General features: G+C 46.1%; 1 protein-coding gene across 7 annotated transcripts in view; it reads right to left on the bottom strand.

Annotated features, from left to right (window-relative positions):
• The window catches only part of MTMR3 (myotubularin related protein 3), a 74,703-nt gene that overhangs the window by 15,330 nt on the left and 40,283 nt on the right, over positions 1-19,090 (bottom strand). For all 7 annotated transcript variants that reach the window (XM_040080601.1, XM_040080604.1, XM_040080605.2 and 4 more), the window contains 8 exons: positions 16,020-16,102; positions 13,383-13,549; positions 10,437-10,533; positions 9,520-9,633; positions 3,650-3,855; positions 3,322-3,453; positions 1,308-1,419; positions 363-558 (listed from right to left, as the gene is read on the bottom strand). In XM_040080601.1, coding sequence (XP_039936535.1) covers positions 363-558; positions 1,308-1,419; positions 3,322-3,453; positions 3,650-3,855; positions 9,520-9,633; positions 10,437-10,533; positions 13,383-13,549; positions 16,020-16,102 — 1,107 coding nt within the window. The remainder of the gene's footprint in view (positions 1-362; positions 559-1,307; positions 1,420-3,321; positions 3,454-3,649; positions 3,856-9,519; positions 9,634-10,436; positions 10,534-13,382; positions 13,550-16,019; positions 16,103-19,090) is intronic.

The following is a 19,090-nucleotide window of genomic DNA, read 5'->3' as shown; positions in this document are numbered from 1 at the left end:
TGAGAGGGCAATGAACATATGAAACTAGAAAACCATGCAGCTGGGAAATGCAGCAAAGAGGAAGGCTCTCTGTCAGTGCTTGGCTGAGAACCTGCAGGGGTAAACTAGAAGCTGCAAATTGCAGCACTTTGTACTCCATATTCCTAAATTAAATATGGGGAAGCACAGACCATGATTGTGCAGTTACAGCAGACGGAACGTGAGCTACTCCTGACTTACAGATGTACCTACACCTGGGAGTAACTGCAGACTACGGGTGACAAACTCCTGCCAGCTTCAGCGCCTTTGCCAGGGAGAAACCTGAAATAACTCACAGCCAGAGCCCTGCAGAGAGCCCAGTGACTCCCAGCTGCTTTACCCACCTCCGTGGTCCTGTAGTAGGGGTCCAGCAGGAGTTTGGCCAGGGCCACGATCTGGGGCGTGCGGTCCCAGCCGTCGGAGCAGTGAACCAGCACCGGCCGCTGGTCCCGGTCCACGGCGTGCACCACGAGCAGCGCGGATTTCAGGAGCACTGACAGGTGCTGCAGCCACTTGGTGCTCTCCAGAGCTGACAGCCAACTAGAGGGAAACCAGGCAAAGACAGTTTTTGCTCTTTTAAAATGCTTTCAGGCTTGGATGTCTGAGTTTATCACGCCAAAGCTCCTGTTTTAATAAGCTGTGAGTGTCACTCTGGAGCATTTTTCACTCGTGTCTTGTTAAGGCTTTCCCAGAGGAGAAAGCAGCACAGCCATGCAGCCAACCCAAGGAACTGCCAGACTCGCATGAGCTGAAGGTTTGGATCTACTTTGAAACCGTGGAAGGCTTCAGCAGCAAATTCCAAACAGGGCAGTGGGAGGGAAAACAGGACTGGGGTAACTACAGTGAGGACCCAAGCTCAGAGTGCCAAGGTGAGAGGCCATTACAGGGTTGTTACCCCACAGCACTGGAGGGTTATAAAATATTCTCCTGAAATGACATTATAAATGAGTGAAGTACAGGGAACACCACCAGAGCTTTGCAAAGGAGAGTCAATGGTGAGGATTAAAGAGGTGGGAATAGCCGACCAGCCTAAGTGAGAGTGCTCAGAAGCCCACCAGAAGAAACAACATTCTGGTATCAATATTCAAGGTTGCACTCTAATTTCAGAACTAATTTTCTATGTTCACTTCAATCAGAATAAACCAGTGACTTCCATGAAAATGGAAAAACATAGCTTAGCGCTATTACCAAGGGAAAATCTACTGAATTTCAATTTAAAAATCATCAGCAGAAGAATTTGGCCGCAGAAACACAGAGCCAAAGGCCCAAACCCCCAAACTTCCACTTACTTTCCTGGATCTGGCATTTGTGTGCAGAGCAGACGCAGCGACTGGAAGCTCTTGCGGATGGAATGGATGTTTGCCATCCCCATGAACACCACTTCACAGTTGGGGTAATATTCTGCAGGGAAAGAGCAAGGCAGAGGGAAGAAAGTAACAACTACCTTTCTAAAAGGTTTTTTTTTTTTTAATAAAAACAAACCCCCGTTGCTGTGGACAGATGAAATAATCTGTTTCCGAAGATTCTGTAAGTCCTTGGAGCTCACTGGGTATTCCAGACGTGACAGCCCAGCAAAACAGGAAGCATTTAGCAAAGTCCTGCTGTATTTATTTCAAATGTTTCACTCTGGGTTACAAAAAGCAGAGTGCAAACCTCTGGGAATAGGGATATTCCTTTGCTCTAGGTTCCAGAATGTTTGTAAAAAGACTGAGAAACATCAAAAGATGTGAAACATAAATAATATTGAATTGGTAATTTATGGATTTACGTTAGACAGATTTTAGATTCCCTTTCCCAAGCACTCAAAAGGGCTGAAAGGTTACTTCATCCACTTTCCTCTGAGGGGAATCGTATGAGGAAGCACCACACATGTGAGAAACACTGGGAGCTCAGGAAAACAGAAGATAACATGGAATTAATTACTTTGGATGTGCTCAAGCAACACTGGAGGCCTGGACAAACAGGGCCAGTGCTCAGGGAGCACCTAAAGAGGGCCAGAAAATACCAGTGCAGTAGTTTTCCCTAGGTTTAGTCTTGCTTCTGCTGTGATGCTTCAGTCTGCAGAAGAATGATCACACAGTAACTAAAATGACCATTTCTACAGGAGAAAAATAATCTGGATTCAGAATCTGGGATACTGAGTGCTTGCACAAGAAAATTCAGGAGTCTGTGATGTTTTGTATCATTTGATTTCCCAACTCTTTATCAGCCCAGCAAATGCTGGGCCAAACACAATGAGGGACAGCAACTCCAGGAGCAGCCTCAGACAGTATCAGACAGCTTCAGAAGTTTTTTGTATTTTTACTGAATTATATCTAAAATAAAGCACAGCATAAATGAGCTATTTTTATACAGAGAATGAAGCAGACCTGGCAATATCTGCAGAAAATTTAGCGGCAAAAAGCAATACAGGTTTTATTGAAGGTGACAAGCTGTTTGAAAACTTTCTCCACAGAACTAAAAAACAATATACAGGAAGAAAATCAAACTTCCTGTATACTCTACTTTTCTGCTTTGAAATTTTATCTCTGATGAAGAATTATTTAGTGGTTTTGAGGTGTTAAATGGAAACTCCATTTTTTTTTAACCTGGTGGCTACAAATCAAAATGCAGCTATTGCAGCAAAGACCAAACCAAAAATAAATGGTCAAAAGAGCTTTCGTTATCTTATCTCCAGTTTTTCTGTCTGGGATTCTTTTTCCAGCCTCTCCACCCATGGAATTTTAACAGGCTGCATTCATACCCAACAGTGACCATAAATAATATCTTGTTTATAAAACCACCAATCCACAAGTGCCAAAGAACACAGAAAGTGGTGTTGCAACTGTGTTACTACACACGCAAGGTGAGGCAGGATTGTAGTTGCTATGATACAAACACTGAAAAATGCTTCAGCTTCAGGGAAATTTAGGGAAATTCAGCTGAGAATCTGTACTTTGCACAACCATTCTAGAATATTCCTCTCCTCTGCAGCCAGTGGGTTTTACAAGTTCAGGGGTTTTAGATATGAGCACACTGGACACTTTTGTCTCTAGCTGATACATCTGACTCAGCAAGGGAAAGCTCTTCAGCAGATTCCACTGGGTTCAGCATTTACTGAGCACTGTAGCCAGCTGGGTTAATGACTGAGAACAGACCAATTAACAGCTCAACCTGCCCTCTGAAAGGCTGGCTGGGGGCTGCCCTGATCCAGAACGTTCAGACTGATGAGCAGTGTGCAGGCAGTGCTGAAGGGCGTCAGGGGAGTCACACTGGAGCAAATCACTTGGATTGCCTGGAAAGCTGAGGAGGAATGCTGCTCACCTGGGCACTCACAGCCACCCCCCTTGGCTCTGTTGGCCACGGCTGCTGCGTAAGATCGAGCGTCCAAGATCAAAAGCTTCTGAGGCTGGATTGCCAAACTCTCTGCTCCTGAGGCATTGGAGATGGAGGAGTCTGGAGAGGAGGAAACGAGTGAGGAGCTCAGAGGATCGTTCTGACACTGGTTACAGCACGATTCCCTCAGTCCCACAATGCACATGCACCGGAGAACGGGGACTAAATACAACAGATTCACTTTGTTACAGCACCGGAGATGAAACTTTCACATAAAGCTCTGCCCTCGACAGGAAAGCAACGGTGGCAGCCTTACCAAATTCCACATCAGAGAGGTCCCCTCCGTTGGCCAAATCTCTGGAACAATTCCCATTCATTAACTTGTTACTATTGGACCTGGAGTCTGAGGCACAGGCTTTGGCTACGGACTGGACCAGGTGCTCATCGTCGGCGTTCCTCCAGCCCCACCAGCTCACCTCGGGCTGGCCGCAGCGGGAGATCACTGCCCCATTGCTCTGGTGCCTGGAAACGGAGGGAACACAGAGTCAACAATCAGGGTGAAGAGCACAGAGGGCACAAAAATTTCACTGGAGTGCTCCAGTAGCTTCATTCCCACCAGGGATCATCATTCAGCAGTTATCCTCAACCTGGGATTTAGCTCCCCTACAAAATGATGGCTGTGACCACAGTCACTGACAGGTGAAAGTCAAAGCAAGGTCAGGAAGAGAAAACAAAGCATCTCCTTGCTCAATACTGTGGCCTGTTGGCCAGTGAAAGCTGGGGAGTGTTTTGGAACAGCAGGTGAGGCACAAGAGAGGAATTCAAGATGGATGGGGGATAACCGAGAACACCTTAACCTGGACATGGCCCTCATCTCCTGGGAGGTGACATTCAAAAAAAGTGGGTTTTTTCATACGTCTGAAGAGTTAGTAGTTATTTCTTTAAATCTGACCTGGCTTCTTGTACTACACATAAAGAACAGATCTGGAATAATTAAAACTTATTGAACCATTGCAAACACGCTCTGAAAAAGACTCTCCCCTATAATCTATTATATAAAAGAGGACTGAAATGTATCATCACAGTAATTCCACTCAGTGCCTTTGTGCTGGCACATCCCCCTGCTGCCACCAGCTCTGTGACTCCCCAGTCACCAAAGCATTTTCAGCTGGCAGGAACAACCTTCCTCCTGACCTTGCCCAGCAGCAGCCTGAATTCAGGGAGCTCAGCGCTGGGGAAAGGAGGCCCAGCTGTGGGTGCAGAGAGCTGCGGGTGAAGCAGCACAGACACAACTTCAGGGATACCTCAAAATGTTTAATCCCTGCCTCATGTCCCAGCTGAAATATCCCAGCACCCATCTGCACGGCTCTGCTCTGTTTAAGTCAAAGGATCATAGAACAGATTGGTCTGTGAGAAATCTTAATGCTCATCCAGCACCACCCCTGCCATGGCAGGGACACCTTCCACTGTCCCAGGCTGCTCCAAGCCCCAGTGTCCAGCCTGGCCTTGGGCACTGCCAGGGATCCAGGGGCAGCCACAGCTGCTCTGGGCACCCTGTGCCAGGCTCTGCCCACCCTGCCAGGGAACAATTCCTGCCCAATCTCCCATCCAGCCCTGCCCTCTGGCACTGGAAGCCATTCCCTGTGTCCTGTCCCTCCAGCCCTTGTCCCCAGCCCCTCTCCAGCTCTCCTGGAGCCCCTTTAGGCCCTGCCAGGGGCTCGGAGCTCTCCCTGGAGCCTTCTCCTCTCCAGGTGAGCACCCCCAGCTCTCCCAGCCTGGCTCCAGAGCAGAGGGGCTCCAGCCCTGGGAACATCTCTGGTGCCTCCTCTGGACTCTCTCCAGCAGCTCCAGGTCCCTCCTGTGCTGGGCCCCAGGGCTGGGGCAGCTCTGCAGGTGGGGTCTCACCTGAGTGGGGCAGGAGGAAAGAAGTCCCCCTCCCCTGCTGCCCATGCTGTTGGATCAGCCCAGGGCACGGTGCATTTCTGGGAATAACAGCTTTTCAAGCAGAGCTGGCACTGGGCAATACTTTCCTCACCCCCTGAAGCCTGGATTTCCAAAGCGTTCACCTGCCTATTACAATCGCTGTAAGTTATGATGCAGGAAAAGATTTTAGAGCCTTCCTGCAAACAAACTGCCCACCTCAGCTTCAGGGCCACCAGGAGCTGTTCACTTCCCTCTAACCAGGGAACCCGGAGTGCTGAGGGTCAGCTTAACCTTTAAGCAAATCTTAACAGTCTCAGCCCTGAACAGAAAGCCAGCCCACTCAAAGCAGCCAGCGCTGACTTTTTGGCTCTGAGCACTCTGATGGATGTTTCTGGAGGTGTGACAGGCTGGTTTGTGCTGCGCTGTCAGAGCTGTCACCCCGGGGTGCTGCGCGGCACCTCCTCCGCAGTGTCCCCGCGGGCACCGCGTAGGCGCCGCCGCCTCCTGCTCCTCATCCAACAACAACAGGGACGGGCTCTGTGGTGCAGAGCCTCCAAGTGATCAAACAGCCTGGGGTACGGGTTTGAAGTATTTCTCATAGCTCTTTTATAATTGTTTCATATAAAACCCCTTCAGTGAGAGGAAGCACTGACACGCTGCGTTAAGCGAGGCAAAGGAAAAGCGCTGCGAAGCCACGGCTCCTACGCCAGGTGCCAGCCGACTGCAGGCATGGGGAAATGGATTTCTGCTGGAATTAATAGCGTTCCACAAACAGCTCTACCCATAGCAAATTAGTTCAGGGAAAAATACGTGCCAATCACTGAAAGGCCACCTAGTTCCCCGCTACGCTTGCACAAATAAAAGAAAATAAAACATCATTATACGTGTAAGAAATCTATTTTGAACGGAACAGCTCATTTATTTTTCCATATGTTCTCCCAGATTTCATTACTACCTGCTGCAGAATAATTTTCATAGGTTCATAAAGAGTTATATTTTCATCTCCAGGTCCTTGCCTCGCATTATACAAGTAATGAAGAACCATTAGGCCAGGAGATGAGCTCGTTGGTGGCTGTGCAGCCCCACCAGTGCCCTGCACAAATCTGCCACGTTCAGAGGTACCAGAAATCAGCATACAATTCTAGTTAGGGCATGCTGGAGGCCTGAGGAATCCCACTCATTCCAGCTGGACTGGCCACAGGGATAAAGAACAGCCAGTGTGATGCTGAGATCCACAGGGATAGAGCTGGGATAAGAGGCCATCACTCAGAGCTCAAGAACAAAACAAAATTATTCAAAATACTTGAAGCAAAACCTCCATGGAAAATTCCTTAGAGACAAAAAAACCTGCAGCCCCCTGCAGAAACCAAGAGCAAACAGCATTAGGTAACTCTAAAACCCTTTACAAGCTATTGTAGAGCTGCAGGATGCACGTACACCTCTGCACAGGCTTCATCCTCGCCGTGTTCAAACCACCTTGGAGTACAACAATAAATCCCCCAAGTCCTTGTGACCACAGAGCAGGGAGGAGCAAGGAAGGGTGAACTGCTCCCTGTGCTGCAGTTCTGAACCATCAGCACCAGCATGGAAATCCCTTTGCTGCAGCTCAGGGATGTAACTCAAGGCAGGAACAGAGCTTCTGTGTGCCACAGGACGCCTGCACCTGTGTGGGGCATCACCTGAAGGACATTTCCACACAGAGAACCTCCAGGGAGGCTCTCATGATGCTGTTTCTCCACTGTCTTCCCAAAAAATCCTAAGAGCCTTCTCCATAACACTGCTTTTCTGGGGCCAGATTTATGTACATAATTTACTGTTCCCAGAGCAGCTGTGGCTGCCCCTGGATCCCTGGCAGTGCCCAGGTTGGACACTGGGACTTGGAGCAGCCTGGGCCCGTGGAAGCTGTCCCTGCCCATGGCAGAGGGTGGAGCCAGATGAGCTTTAAACTCCCTTCCAACCCAACCCATGTTTCTGTGATTCTGTGAAATATGTGAAACATGTGAAAAGGTTAAAAAAATTTGAAACAGAAAGAAAAACTGCAGGGTCTGCTGTGAGATTTCTTTAGAAATCTGATCACAGAATGGAAGCAACACTCCTGACAGTCCAATCCCCACAGAGCACTCCTGGGGCTTGTCTCCAAATCAGCCTCTGCTTGGCTTTTCAGCCTTGACTGCTTCACTGGGACAATGAATTTCCTGTTGCCAGTGTCTGTCTCTGGTCTCTGTCCCAGTGTTCTGTATCTGAAATAAGTGATTGGACATATTTTAAAAAAATCCTCGTTACTTCTTTTTTCCCCTGAAGTAAAGCAAAAAGAGGTTTAGTAATGTGATCAACAGTGAAACTAAAATCATTAAGTCCCAAAATAATCTCAATGGATAAAAAATGTTGAATAAGCTCTTGCCCCTTACTCCATCAAAGTAAGGAAAAAAGCTGGGTATATGTGTGTGTATATATATATATATATATATTAAAAACTATATATGGAATTCCAGTCATAGAATCATGGAATGATTTCAGAGGGAAAGGACTTTAAAACTCATCCTATTCCACGCCCTGTCACAGGCAGGGACACATTCCCCTAGACCAGGATGCTCCAAGCCCAGTCCAACCCAGAAACCCTCCTCCCCTCACTGCTGTGAGCTCTATTAGAGCCCAGAGTGATGAACTGGATGTCTTGAAAAATCTATTACTAAATGTCAAGATAAGGAGAAAAAAAGAAATCAAAAAAGAAAACCACTTTTCTCTCACTGATTTGAAGCTCAGCAATGAAACCCCACGTGTGGTTTACCACCCAGAGTCTCAGCAGAACTGCAGAAAATTGAACATGGGGACAGAACAATTTCAGTCTCTGTGGTCTTTTGACTTTTCAATTGCTCTTCTGTAAACCCTTGGAATGCAAGGTGTTCCCAGAAATGAGAACAAAGTGTTTTTCTTCTGTGCAGTGATGACAGGAGGGGGATTGCTGCCCTGGTAAAGTGTATTTGCAGGTGAGTTGTCCCCTAATTATGTGACATCTGCAGAAAAGGCCCAGAAGCTGAACCCAAACCCACACATAAATCCTATTATTCTCCTTTATACATGCATATGAGATAGACAGATAGATATACACACACACACACACTTAGTACTGTAATAATAAAATACTCAGGTTTTTATAAGTCATATGCTGGAAAGCATTTTCCTCTTCCCAGAGCCGAGCAGAGGAGGGAACAACTCCTTCACCATTCCAAAAGAGACCACACTAAACCCCTTTGTTTGGGAGGAAAAGGAGGACAGACAGGAGGATTTAAAGATAATGGTTTGCTGCCATGAGCCAATTTGTTCTGCCTTCACTGAACAAGAACCCTTAAGCTCAGTAAACAGAGTTTTGTGGCCTTCAGCTCTCCTGCCATCCATGTTCACAAGGAATGGGTGCCAAGGCTTAGGGAATATCAGTATTCATTATCTTCTTAATCCCTTTGTCATCTGATGTTATAAAGAGATTTTAAAGATTTATGGGAGGATAACCACCCCAGGGAAGGAGCCATAGTATTAAATAACAGGTTTATAGGTGTCCCATGGGCAGGGACACCTTTCACTAGATGAGGTTGCTCCAAGTCCTGTCCAACCTGGCCTTGGACACTTCCAGAGATGGGGCAGCTATCAAATATTCACAAAATTCAAAATATTTGAAAAAACAGATGCTGAAATGTATTTCTTACTGAAGAAGCTGCCAAAACCCAGTCTCTCAGACAAGCAGTTTTATTATGAAGAATTGCTGGACTCAATCTAAGGAACGGTCTGTGTAATTAAAACTATCTAAAATATGGAGATAGAGCTAAACTGTACATTAATTTTTAATCTGAGTTTTAGATCTCCTTCAAGTAATTTTGGTATTTGCCCTTGTTTATACTGCAGTCTGAGAATCAGCCAGATGAGTCAGGGAAAAGCCACAGGAGTATCCAGCCAGGGCTGCCATTTATCAGTTTTCCTCTGATGTCTTCATCTTCCATTTTTTTCATTTTCATATTAAGAAAAGTTAAAAATCAATCTTAACTGGGGTGACTGCCCCAGGAATGATTTGCAGGAGATGCAAATGCTGAGCGCTCCTCCAGTGTGTGTTTGGAATTCTAAACACAATCCGTTATTCCCACTCGGAGCACACGTGGAGCGTCTGCCATAGCCAGAGCAGCCTGAGCACCTCCCAGAATTCCCAGTTATGGTTTACTCCAGCTTTTCTTTGCCAGGACAGCCCGTTCCCAGCCTGGTGAAGCTGCCCCTCACCTGTACACCACGGCAGGGATGCGCTTCCAGGAGCGGAAGCTGGCCACGCTCTCCAGCTCCTTGTCCGTGATCCAGGCGGGAACGATGATCTCCTGGGGGTAACTGCCACACAGCCTGGGGAAAAGGGAGCAAAGTCAGGGGATGGAGCAGCTCCAGACTTCCCAGAGAGCACAAAGCAGCACTGGAGGAACCCGAAAGCCCTTCTGGTAATTCCTGCTTCCCTGGATGTTAATAAACCTCCCTTGTCCAGCATTAAATATGGAGGGATGGCTCTTCCTCCTTCCCTCAAGGTGCAGAGGCCAAAGCAGATTCCTCCTGCAGGGACAGCAACCCCCAGCTGGGAGTCATTATCCTGCACAGGCAGAGCACCCCAACTGCTCCATCACCAAGTGTTCCAGCTGGGTTTGCTCTGAGCTGGAGCGGGGACCAGCCAGAACACCCTGTGCCCCCAGCTGGGGATCACACAGCACCTTCCTCTGCCCCAGCCTGAAGAGGGATTCTGGCTGCACTTTGAGTACCCCACTAAGTGTTTTCTCTTACTTATTCATCTACGAATTTAACTCTTCCAAACCTGTTTGGGTTTCTTTTTAAATGCGTGTCTTTGTAGTAAGTTAGAGAGTAAGAAACAATATGAAATGTCTTTAAAAGTTCACACTCCACTCTTGGCTCACTTAAGATCTCCCTTAGAATGCTTCTTCTCTAATAAGCCACATCAAAACCTGGTATTTCCAAGCTGAAAAAACTCTTAGCAGCTAATTAAAACATTAAACAATTTAAAGCATATTTTTTCTATAAACCAACAAAAAAATCGTAATTCTGACTGTCCCTTCTTGGGAACTGTCGAAGTTGAAAAAAGTTTCAGTAATTGAATGTTTTGAGATGCAGTCTGGCTGTGGAGGAGCAGCCCCAGCACTCACTTGTACTTCTCATTGATGTTGGAAATCCTCCAGGCATTGTTCATATCAAACCCCATCCGCTCCACTTCGTTCTTGAACCTGGAAGTTACATGTTCTCCTGGGGACCAAGAGCACAGGGGAAAATGAATGGGAAATAAAGATTCCTGCTTTACAAAACAGAGAAAACCAGCACATCCCTCAGTCCAAAGCCACCAGCTACATTTCACAGACTCATTCAAACATTTCACTGATGTCTGTCCCTGGCCAACTCTCCAGAAATGTCAGAGTCCAACAAGGAGTTCTCCCCTGAAATTACCAACTTCTGGAAATTCGTATTAAAAAACCAGTGCTGTAGACCAGGCCCAAGGACATCAGCAAAGGAACTGAGATCCATCAGCAATCCAAGTGGGATGGTCAGGAGTTCAGAACAATTTTCTATCAATGAGAAGAATGTGAAGCTCTGGTGAAAGAATTGGAACTGGAATGTGCCCTGGAACGTGGGCAATCCATTGAATATGCATTTCCAGCCCCAGGCTTCCTGTATGGCTGGAGGCAAGTCCTGTCATTTATCCTGCATCTCAGTTTTCCACGGTAAATTGGACATTATTCTTCCATGAGTCATGTGGAGATAGAAAGGTAAAATGCATAAATGATTGTTTGACATAAATATCAGTCACAAGAGCCTCACAAACTCCTGGATTAACACACTAAAGGAAGCTGAATGAGCCCCATTTATTTCCTAGATACTTTTGTTTTAAAGTCTCAAAGTACAAGTGAAAAATATACAATGGCAATAAAGAATAAGAAGACAGAAAGTCTGGAAAATGAGAGAAAATTTCCAGGTTTCCAGGGCTAAGAAAAATGCTACATTTAATGAGCATGTGAGCAGCACTAGATAAGTGATTCTGAAAGTCCATCCATTGCTTGTCTCTTTAAATCACTGCATCATTAATTCCTGAGGCAGAGCAGCACCCAAGGGGGGAAAAATCTGCTGAAAAATTAATGCTTAAAGTATTACATCTTTCCATTAAATATTTTAAAAAACCCTTAAAGTTTTTCAATCCCCCAGATATCTGTAGATACACGTTTAATTCCAAGATGTAAATGCACATGTCTGAAATGATTTTTAATGCCGTGATACAAAACAATTAGAAATAAATATAAATAGGTAAATTAAAAATATAGACAGCAGCCTAATTACAGGACTTAATTAACTACAGTGTTATAAAGATTCTTTGGCAAAAGGAGAGATGAACTGGACAATACATTCCAGCCAGGCAACAACCTCTGCCAGGTTTGTCCTTAGCAGCGACTTATTGAATTTAAAAATCCCAAATCCTTACTGGAGCACCACAAGGATGGGCTTCTCCATCAGCTGCTCCTTAAAACTTGTGCTACATCCTTAACGAGTTTTTTGGATAGCAAATGAGAATACTGGAAATATCCCCAGTCAACGCTGCTCATCCCGGTGGGTTTTAAGAGAAATACATAAAGCTACATGAAAATCAAATATTCTGTTTGATTTTTCCCTCTTAAGTTTTAGCTACTTTGCAGCCACAGGTTCTCCTCTTGGAAATGAAACCCCAATCTTAATATTTTGTCCATTCCTCCTGAACTGCTCGTATTTTAAGAGGCACTTTGATCCAACGTTGATGATGTTTAGAAGCATCCCAATCCACTCTCAAAATCCCAGGGAAAGCAAGCTAGGTATTTTGTGGGCTTGTGCTTCCTATTAAAGCTGACCCTGTGAGCCACAGCCTGGATCTCTCCTACAGACGCTGCTAACATATTTTTCCCAGAAAATGTGTTCTGTTGACACTTGGATGGATTTTAAAGCACTTTAGTACTTTTGTCTGTATCTACCAAATAATGGTCTCCTTGGACATAGAAGAGAAATGACAATGTCTTGGGATTGGCTTCTTCGACCACATTCACGCTGATTTATTTCAGCTACAATTCAGTTCTTTGAAGGGAAACATCTACCCCCAACCACAAGGAGATAAAGTTATATTAAAGAAAATTATTTGACAGACAAAGCTGTAAGAAAAAAAATGATTAATGAAAGTTAATAAAAAGGCAAATGTTGCTTCTTAGTCCTGGAAGTGTCCAAGGCCAGGCTGGACTTGGAACAACCTGGTGTAGTGGAAGATGTCCCTGCCCATGGCAGAGGGTGGAAGCAGAAGAGCTTTAAGGTCCCTTCCGACCCAAACCATCCCATGATTCCACAATTATCCTAACACAGCATCAGGCTGAAGCCCCTCTGTTCCAGCGAGGAAGAGGAGACTCAGCAAGCCTTCACAGGTCTGCTAGCTCCCATTTCCCAAATATAGCTCAGGAAGGAAAAACTCTGGGTGTGAAACTCTGCTCTGAGGAGTTTTTGGCATTTTCCAGAAGCTGTTAATGAACTGTGTGAACAGGAACAGGGCCAGGGAGCTCCTCCTCCCACTGTGTGATCCCTGCTCCTCCCCAGACACCACAGACACCAGAGCCTGTGCCCAGCTCCAGCAGCAAGGACAGAGTTCCAGGAACATCTCTCTGGTAACTGGGACACTTCCCTGAGGCAGTGAGTTGTGACTGACAGGAGATCGCAGAGCGCCTGGAAATCAGATTTCTTACCCTCAAACAATGCTACAACCACCAGCATGCCAGGTTTGAGCTTTTATTTACTCGTGGGCTCCTAAAGCTCTGCAGCAAGGATGGCATTCCACTAACTAAAAAAGGATCACTGCCTGTGGCTCTGAAGGAAGCTCAGGAGTAGCTCAGGGGCTCCCTTTTCCACAACGTTCACCTTGGAGATCACTGAGCCACACAAAAAACGTGGCAATCAACCCAAATGGTTTAGACTGGAAGTTGCTGCTGTGGTGAATGAAATGCTGTTGGTTCTACACGGACTGAACCAAACCCACCCCAGAATCCCTGGGGATACCCAGGTGCTGCTTTGGTGATCCCAAGGCCGTTCCCACGTACCTGGCCGACACAAGTCCCCGTGCTGCTCCTTTTCACTGGCATAAACCTCCATGCACCAGGCGTGGTAGGCGAAGGAGAACAGGTCCTCTATCTTGGACGGGGGGCGGATGGCATTGTTCAGCCTCTTCAGCCAGTCCTGACACTGCTCAAAGGTGGAAAACTGACACCTGGCCCAGGGACAAACATTGCATGGGTGACTTTCAGTAAGAGAAGCCACTCCAGAAGGTGATAGGCTGAGTATGAAAAGCTCCGTGAGAGCACAAAGTGAGGATAAACAGCTTATCGACAACTTAGTTCTGCTTCCATGTGCGCTCTAATGGGAAGTCAAATGAAACCTGGGGAATGAGTAAGGAAACACTGAGGGAGTCAGGAGTGACTGAGCAGCGACGTTCTGTGACTGGGAATAAGCAGGGTGTGCCCTGCCAGGAATGAGGGGGACATTTCTCCATGTGTTACCTATGAAACCAAGGAAAGATCATTCAGGTCAAAGACAGGAATGTGTTACAGCCCCTTCTGACTGCTGGAATCAGGGGGAAACTCAGAAAGCTATCCCACACATTATAATCTACATAATATAACTATAACCACAGTCCTGTAAACAACAATAGGCTGGGAGAGCTGGGGGTGCTCACCTGGAGAGGAGAAGGCTCCAGGGAGAGCTCAGAGCCCCTGGCAGGGCCCAAAGGGGCTCCAGGAGAGCTGGAGAGGGGCTGGGGACAAGGGCTGGAGGGACAGGACACAGGGAATGGCTTCCAGTGCCAGAGGGCAGGGCTGGATGGGAGATTGGGCAGGAATTGTTCCCTGGCAGGGTGGGCAGGGCCTGGCACAGGGTGTCCAGAGCAGCTGTGGCTGCCCCTGGATCCCTGGCAGTGCCCAAGGCCAGGCTGGACACTGGGGCTTGGAGCAGCCTGGGACAATGGCAGGTGTCCCTGCCCAGGGCAGGAGTGCAATGAGATGGGGTTTAAGATCCTTTTTAACCCCTTCTCTCTCTTTGTTGGGAACACAGACTGAGCTTTGCCCAATGTTACAGACTAACAACAAGCAGAGAGAATATTCCCTGCACAGGAGAAACCAGCCTTCAAAGGAGTGCATTAAAATTACGTTAGCTTTTCTTTTCAAAGAGGATTCCTGGACTCTTTAGAGTAAAAGGGTAGAAATAAATTAGTGGTTTATTTTGCTCTGACATTTTTCTTTAAGATTTTATAGTTATTAAATATTGCCCAAGTATTTCCATTCGGCTCAGTCCTGGTTAATGATGGCATCTGCATTCCCTCGGGGCAGATTTATCTCCCTACCTGCAAATAGCTCAGAGCCACAGTGCAGAAGGGAAAAGCCATGTCCAACATCTCCCCAGAGCTGTGAGGAACTGCAGCCTGAGGTGTTTATTTATTTCCCATCACTGACTGTAAAGCAAGCCCAGACTACTCGCTGAGACAGGATAATTCTCTATTAAACATCCACACTCAGACAAGATACAACTCACTCTAAAATCTTTCAGAATTATTTTCAAGTTAGTGATGTAAATAACAAGTATTATCTCCACTTGAATTCTGTTTCTCAAAATACAAAGTTTGCTCATGAAAAAGAACAAGAATATATTCTAACTCTTCTGTCTCAATCCCAAACTTCACCATCTCCCAATCACCACCAAGTCCTCAATCTCGGAGATGCAATTTTGAGAGGAAATTGATAAGGATGGCAAAACCACAAATAATTTGTATTCAATCTACAACTGAAGGGAAATAACAAATTAATGTAGGGAGGAAGGGTGACTTTCTCGAATGTCAAGAGCTACAAGTGAAGAGGAAGTTAAACATTGAATTCAAATTAAACTAAATATTACTTCTAAAGTAAAATCAGTCCCAGTGAAAAGCCTTTCAGGAAGCAGCTGACCTGTTAAACATTCTGAGTGCTCGGAGATGGCTGGGGCTCCTTTCATTACACAAAAGGTACAGCCAGCAAACATTTAATCAAAAAGAAATGTTCCTTTCTTCTTAATTAAAGATCATAGATCAAAATTAATTTCTGCAGCAGAAAAGTTAAAAAACCCCAAAACCCAGCGAGGTGCAGCTCAGAGCCGAGCCCTGGCTCAGGTCTGGAGTCTGGGGAGGGACAGGCAGGAGTTACTGCTGCCTGCACACCTGGATTTACCACTGGCCTTCACCTTCTCTTCCCTCATTTGCTTTTCCAGGAGGTTACCAAGCCTCGAGGAGAGTGACTGTACCCACAAAGGTGTTGAGAATGCAGGGTGAAGCCCCCAAACCCCAAATCTTGATTAAACACATTTGCAATGTGTGTATCAGTGGCTTTATCTACTTCTGCACTATTGACATGGAGATATTGATGTACCTATAATATATTGAAACTATATTTTATAACTGATTGCAAAGCAGGGACAACACAGTGAGAGCAAAATTAATTTCAGAATAAAACCAAGATCAGCCACATGGGCTCAGAACAAGGTTTGAGACGTCCAGAATCACAATGAGACGACAGCCCACCTTCTATAAAAATCAGACAAAATAAAAAGCTTTTGAGGGAAATCAAGTAAGAACCCCCATTTTCTTGAACCATCCCAGCTGCCCATGGCATGTGGAAAGTAAATTCCCCTCCACTTTAACAGTGAGCCTCTCCTACCTTATAACCTTGCAGTCCTTGCAAGTCAGATGAAGCTGGAATATATCCCGGCACTCCACACTCTCGATGAGCTGCAATGGGACCTGCAATTAAAACACAGCAGATTATTTCATTTCAGCAGCAGTAACAGCAATTTCTTGGCCTATCTCACAAGGATTTATTGTAGGCTACATGGAGTCTGAAGAGAGGAAAACAAAGGGATCCATGTGGAATTATTTCAGCAGCTCTGAAGTTTGGTACCAGGTATTTGTATTCCAGCTCCAGTCCTGTGGAGCCCAAAAGCCTTAAGGGATCCCATGGGAGCAGCTGAGAAGGCTGCAGGAAAGGCAGCAGACACCCCAGCTCCTCTCTCATAGAAGAACTTTCTCTCTTATAGGTCCAAATTTAGGAATCTTTATATATTTTTAGCTGATGGTGTTCAAAAGGAACTGCTAAGCAAGATCCCCTTAACAGCTTGCTGCAGTCTGGATGCTTTTCTACGGCCATATCCAATATTTCCTCCTCAGGGAAAAACCCTTTGGCCTCTTTAGATCAACACTTGTCATGGAAGCAGTTGAATTTAGAGTGATAATGCTGAGTCTTTCCCAGTTAAAATGCAGTTACAGACACTCCTGTTTCCTGGCACGTTTAACCAGCAGCAGGCTGGTCAGGCAGCACATAAAAGCACATGCAAGTACCTTTAAAGATGAGAAAAGTCATTATATTAATTTACATTATTATTTTTGGAACTTTTCCCGAGATGGGCAAATGCACATTATTGCCTTAAATGAACAGAAGTCATAAATAACTGTCTAAAATTAGCTAATACCTGTAATTAACACGAAGCACAAATCTGTTTGAATTGTTTAGTAAATTATATGGACATTGCACACTGCAATAAAACCTCTGCTATCCCTCAGTAACATTCCAATACTCTGATTTTTGCCATCCCCAGACTAAGATCCAGCAGTTTAAGGTCTGGCTTGGAGCCTGCAAGATGTGGCTGGGAGAGCCAGGGCTTCTCCATATGCTGGGCAAGTCCTTGAAGGTCACCTCCAATCAAAGCTCCAGGGTAAGGAATCAAGACAGCATCTTCTCAGGCACCACAATACTTAAAAATACCTCATTTTGGTGGAATGAAGAAAAGGAAATGAACTAAAACCAGCAGGCAAGGAAAAGAGATGTCTAAAAAACACAAACCAAGGGAAAATCTCCTCCGAGCAGGGAGCCTGGAGCAAGCTCAGGGCAAATGCTGTGCCCAGGAGAGGGATGAGAACTCTGCTGGCTCTGGGGAAGGCAGGCACAGCTCAGGGCAGCACCTCAGCCCAGAGCGCTCTCAAATCACTGCCCAGAGCTCACAGCCCCAGACACAACAGGCAGGGAATTTTTAATGCTCAGCCTTCCCCCTGCCTTGTCAGACCACAAGCAGAGACACCAACCCTCCCCTGCTGTGCCCAGCAAGGCTGGGACTGGGGAGTTGCTGCTCCTTCTGTTGTAACTGGACATCAAATGACAGAAAATCCATGGACAGGACTTGGCAAGAGGGTGTCTGACAGCCCAGTAGTTTGGGTTTTCAAACCTGGATTTCAAATTAAGCCAGAATTTGAATTTCTGTCCATGTTTTCAGCGCTGTCACTGGTTGAGACCTGTGACAGAATCAGTGACACGAAGGAGCAGGAAATGAGGAATCCCTCCTGTGAGAGCCCCTCTGTGCCCTCCCTGAGCTCAGCCTGACTGGGTGACTCCACCAAAGCAGCAGAGGGCTGAAGTGCAGCACAGACCACACCAAGTGCACTGTTCCACAGCTGATCCTCGTATTTCAGGATTTCAGGAGGAATTTCTCCATGGAAACGGTGCTCAGACCTTGGCAGGGGCTGCCCAGGGAGGTCTGGGGTCCCCACGCCTGGAGGTGTCCAAGGAAGGAGTGGGTGTGGCACTCAGGGCTCTGGGCTGGGGATAAGGTGGGCATTGGGCACAGGATGGACTCGATACCCTGGGAGGGCTTTTCCAACTGCAATGATTCTGAAATAACTTCTTTAAATCTACCACTGAGTCAAATGGCACCAACATGGAAAGTAAGACATCTTTCCCAGCTGAGTCAAGATTCCAGACTTGCATTCTAAGTCCAGTGCTGCTTTGTCTGTTTTCTTTTTATTCCGCAAGCCCTGTTTTATTCTGTTTTTTCCCATGTCCATCTTCATTTAAGCAGTTCTCCACCTTTTCTCTCCTCCTGGCATTCTGTTTGTGGCTCCTCTTCCTTCTGTCTGCACTCTAATGACAAAATAATTCTTCTCCTCCTGCATTATTTTTAATTTCCTTCTTGCAAAGCCTCTCCTTGTTCCCTGCCCTTTCCCTGTGCCCTCTGCTCCCCAGCCATCCATTCCCTCCTGACAGCCCACCAGCGGTTCCCTCACAATCTGCAGCTTTTTTCTTCAGGACAACCTTCCCATTAATCTTTTTTAATTTTCCTTCCCAGTCATAAAAATCTGTCCTCTGGTCCTCTTGTGTTTTTAATCTCCTTCCTGGCCATTATTCTTCCCCCAGCAAAGCTCTGTGGAATTATCTCCTGACATTCCCTCCCTCCCTGATAACCTTCCCCTCTCACTGCACATCCTTCAGGCTGCTGCCAGCCCGACACCCAGAGCCCGTTCCTGGAAGAGCCATCAATTCTATCTGCAGGCACTTCCCTCTAATAAAGGCATGGAAACCAGGCAGGGAGAAGCAATCATTTTTGCTTTTATAAGAATAAACATGCATTGTTATCTGAGGCAAATTACATCCCATTATAGGGAGTACAGGAGCATCCCGCTCTGGCAGTATCTCCTGACTGTCTCTTATTTAAAATTATCTCACTTTAAATAACAGCAACATTCTACAACTCCAACTTTTTATTTTTGAGGGGTTTTTAAAATGATTTTGATGACTGGAGCTGTCTGTTATCTAAGAGTAGTACAAGATATATTTAGAGAATTACAGCTCTGTAGTTAGAAAAGCACAAGTTACATTTTCAGCGCTGAACAACCCCCCACGGCCCAATCCGTGCCCACAATTCCCAGTGGGATGCAGAGGATCACTGCCAGGCTGCTGCAAGC

Source organism: Hirundo rustica, chromosome 17 (assembly GCF_015227805.2).
Source record: "Hirundo rustica isolate bHirRus1 chromosome 17, bHirRus1.pri.v3, whole genome shotgun sequence".
Classification (NCBI taxonomy): Eukaryota; Metazoa; Chordata; class Aves; order Passeriformes; family Hirundinidae; genus Hirundo; species Hirundo rustica.
The sequence above is the reverse complement of the archived record's forward strand: the minus strand, read 5'-3'. Positions and strand labels throughout refer to the sequence as shown.